The sequence below is a fragment of the Sinocyclocheilus grahami genome, unplaced genomic scaffold (assembly GCF_001515645.1).
Source record: "Sinocyclocheilus grahami isolate Dianchi unplaced genomic scaffold, SAMN03320097.WGS_v1.1 scaffold5144.1, whole genome shotgun sequence".
NCBI classification, from domain to species: Eukaryota; Metazoa; Chordata; class Actinopteri; order Cypriniformes; family Cyprinidae; genus Sinocyclocheilus; species Sinocyclocheilus grahami.
Genome location: NW_015509910.1, coordinates 8,796 through 9,840, shown reverse-complemented (window position 1 = coordinate 9,840; position 1,045 = coordinate 8,796). Strand labels below are relative to the sequence as shown.

At 53.0% G+C, this 1,045-nt stretch overlaps 1 protein-coding gene across 1 annotated transcript in view; it reads left to right on the top strand.

Moving 5' to 3' along the window:
• The window catches only part of LOC107577109 (supervillin-like), a gene marked incomplete at its 3' end in the record, with an annotated part of 13,336 nt that overhangs the window by 3,606 nt on the left and 8,685 nt on the right, over positions 1–1,045 (top strand). The window contains exon 4 of the mRNA XM_016263221.1: positions 35–605. Within this exon, the coding sequence (XP_016118707.1) occupies positions 35–605 (571 nt within the window). The remainder of the gene's footprint in view (positions 1–34; positions 606–1,045) is intronic.

Genomic DNA, 1,045 nt, shown 5'->3' with positions numbered 1-1,045 from the left:
TCTGAAAATATAATTATTCTTTCTATCTCTCCAGCTGCAAAATGGAAGCGTGAAGTTGGAGCCTCTCTCTGCATCGCTGGTCCGCTCTGTTACCGCGGTCACCGCCCAGGCCTCTGTTGCCACAGTGATAAGTGCTTCCCCATCAATGACCGCAGATGTTCGCATGGGGATCTCTGCAGCTCCACCCACCACTCAGGCCTCACCCAATCAGGTGGTCTCTGCTCCGTTTCCGTCCTATGAGAGAGGAGTTCGATACTTCAGTCTTACAGAGAGTGGGGAAAGACCCACACCTGATGTTCAGTCCCCGCCCCCCGCAGAGCTGCCCGGCCAATCGGCGTACAGCAAGGGTGTGGCCGACGAGAGTGGGCGGAGGGGAAGACTAGGGTATTTAAGCAGAGAGGAGAGAGACACAGAGCTCCCCAGTGCGACTTCCCCTCCGCACACACATGCGCTCAGACACACACCCCCTCACAGCAGGGGAGACGCAGAGCTGAGTGGCCCACGGGAGAGGGAGAAAGAGGGTACACCCATCTCACAGGGAGGCTACTTCTCGCCAGATGCCCATCAGACGGCAAGAGGAAGCGGTACCAGAGCCATCGTCTCAGGTAAGGAAAGATAGAACGAAAAGAAAATGGGTTTAGATGCTGTGCAAACCAATCAGCTGTGTCTATTGTCTCTGTGCACACAATCACACACATGCTGCACTGATTGGGTTAACTGGGTTAACCGGCCTCCAGCCTACATGCTGCTCGAGTCGAATGTGATTAGCATAATTTATCATACATCAAGCATGCGGCTCTCTTTGTCACGCAAAACTAATGATGCCGAAATGAATCGGGCAGAAGTGGCTCCGTGGCTTTTGTTTGCGTTCCCCGCCAAAGCTGTTACTATCCATTTGCCTGGAAGCAATAGGCGTGTGTGTGAATTGTTTCGTAGTAAAGAGGGAAATGAATGAAAGACGGGAGCGGTAAGACGGCTGGAAGTGTGTCTCAGCGCACACTGATACAGACATGCTGTCAGCCTACAGGAAAAAAACACAGCGGGT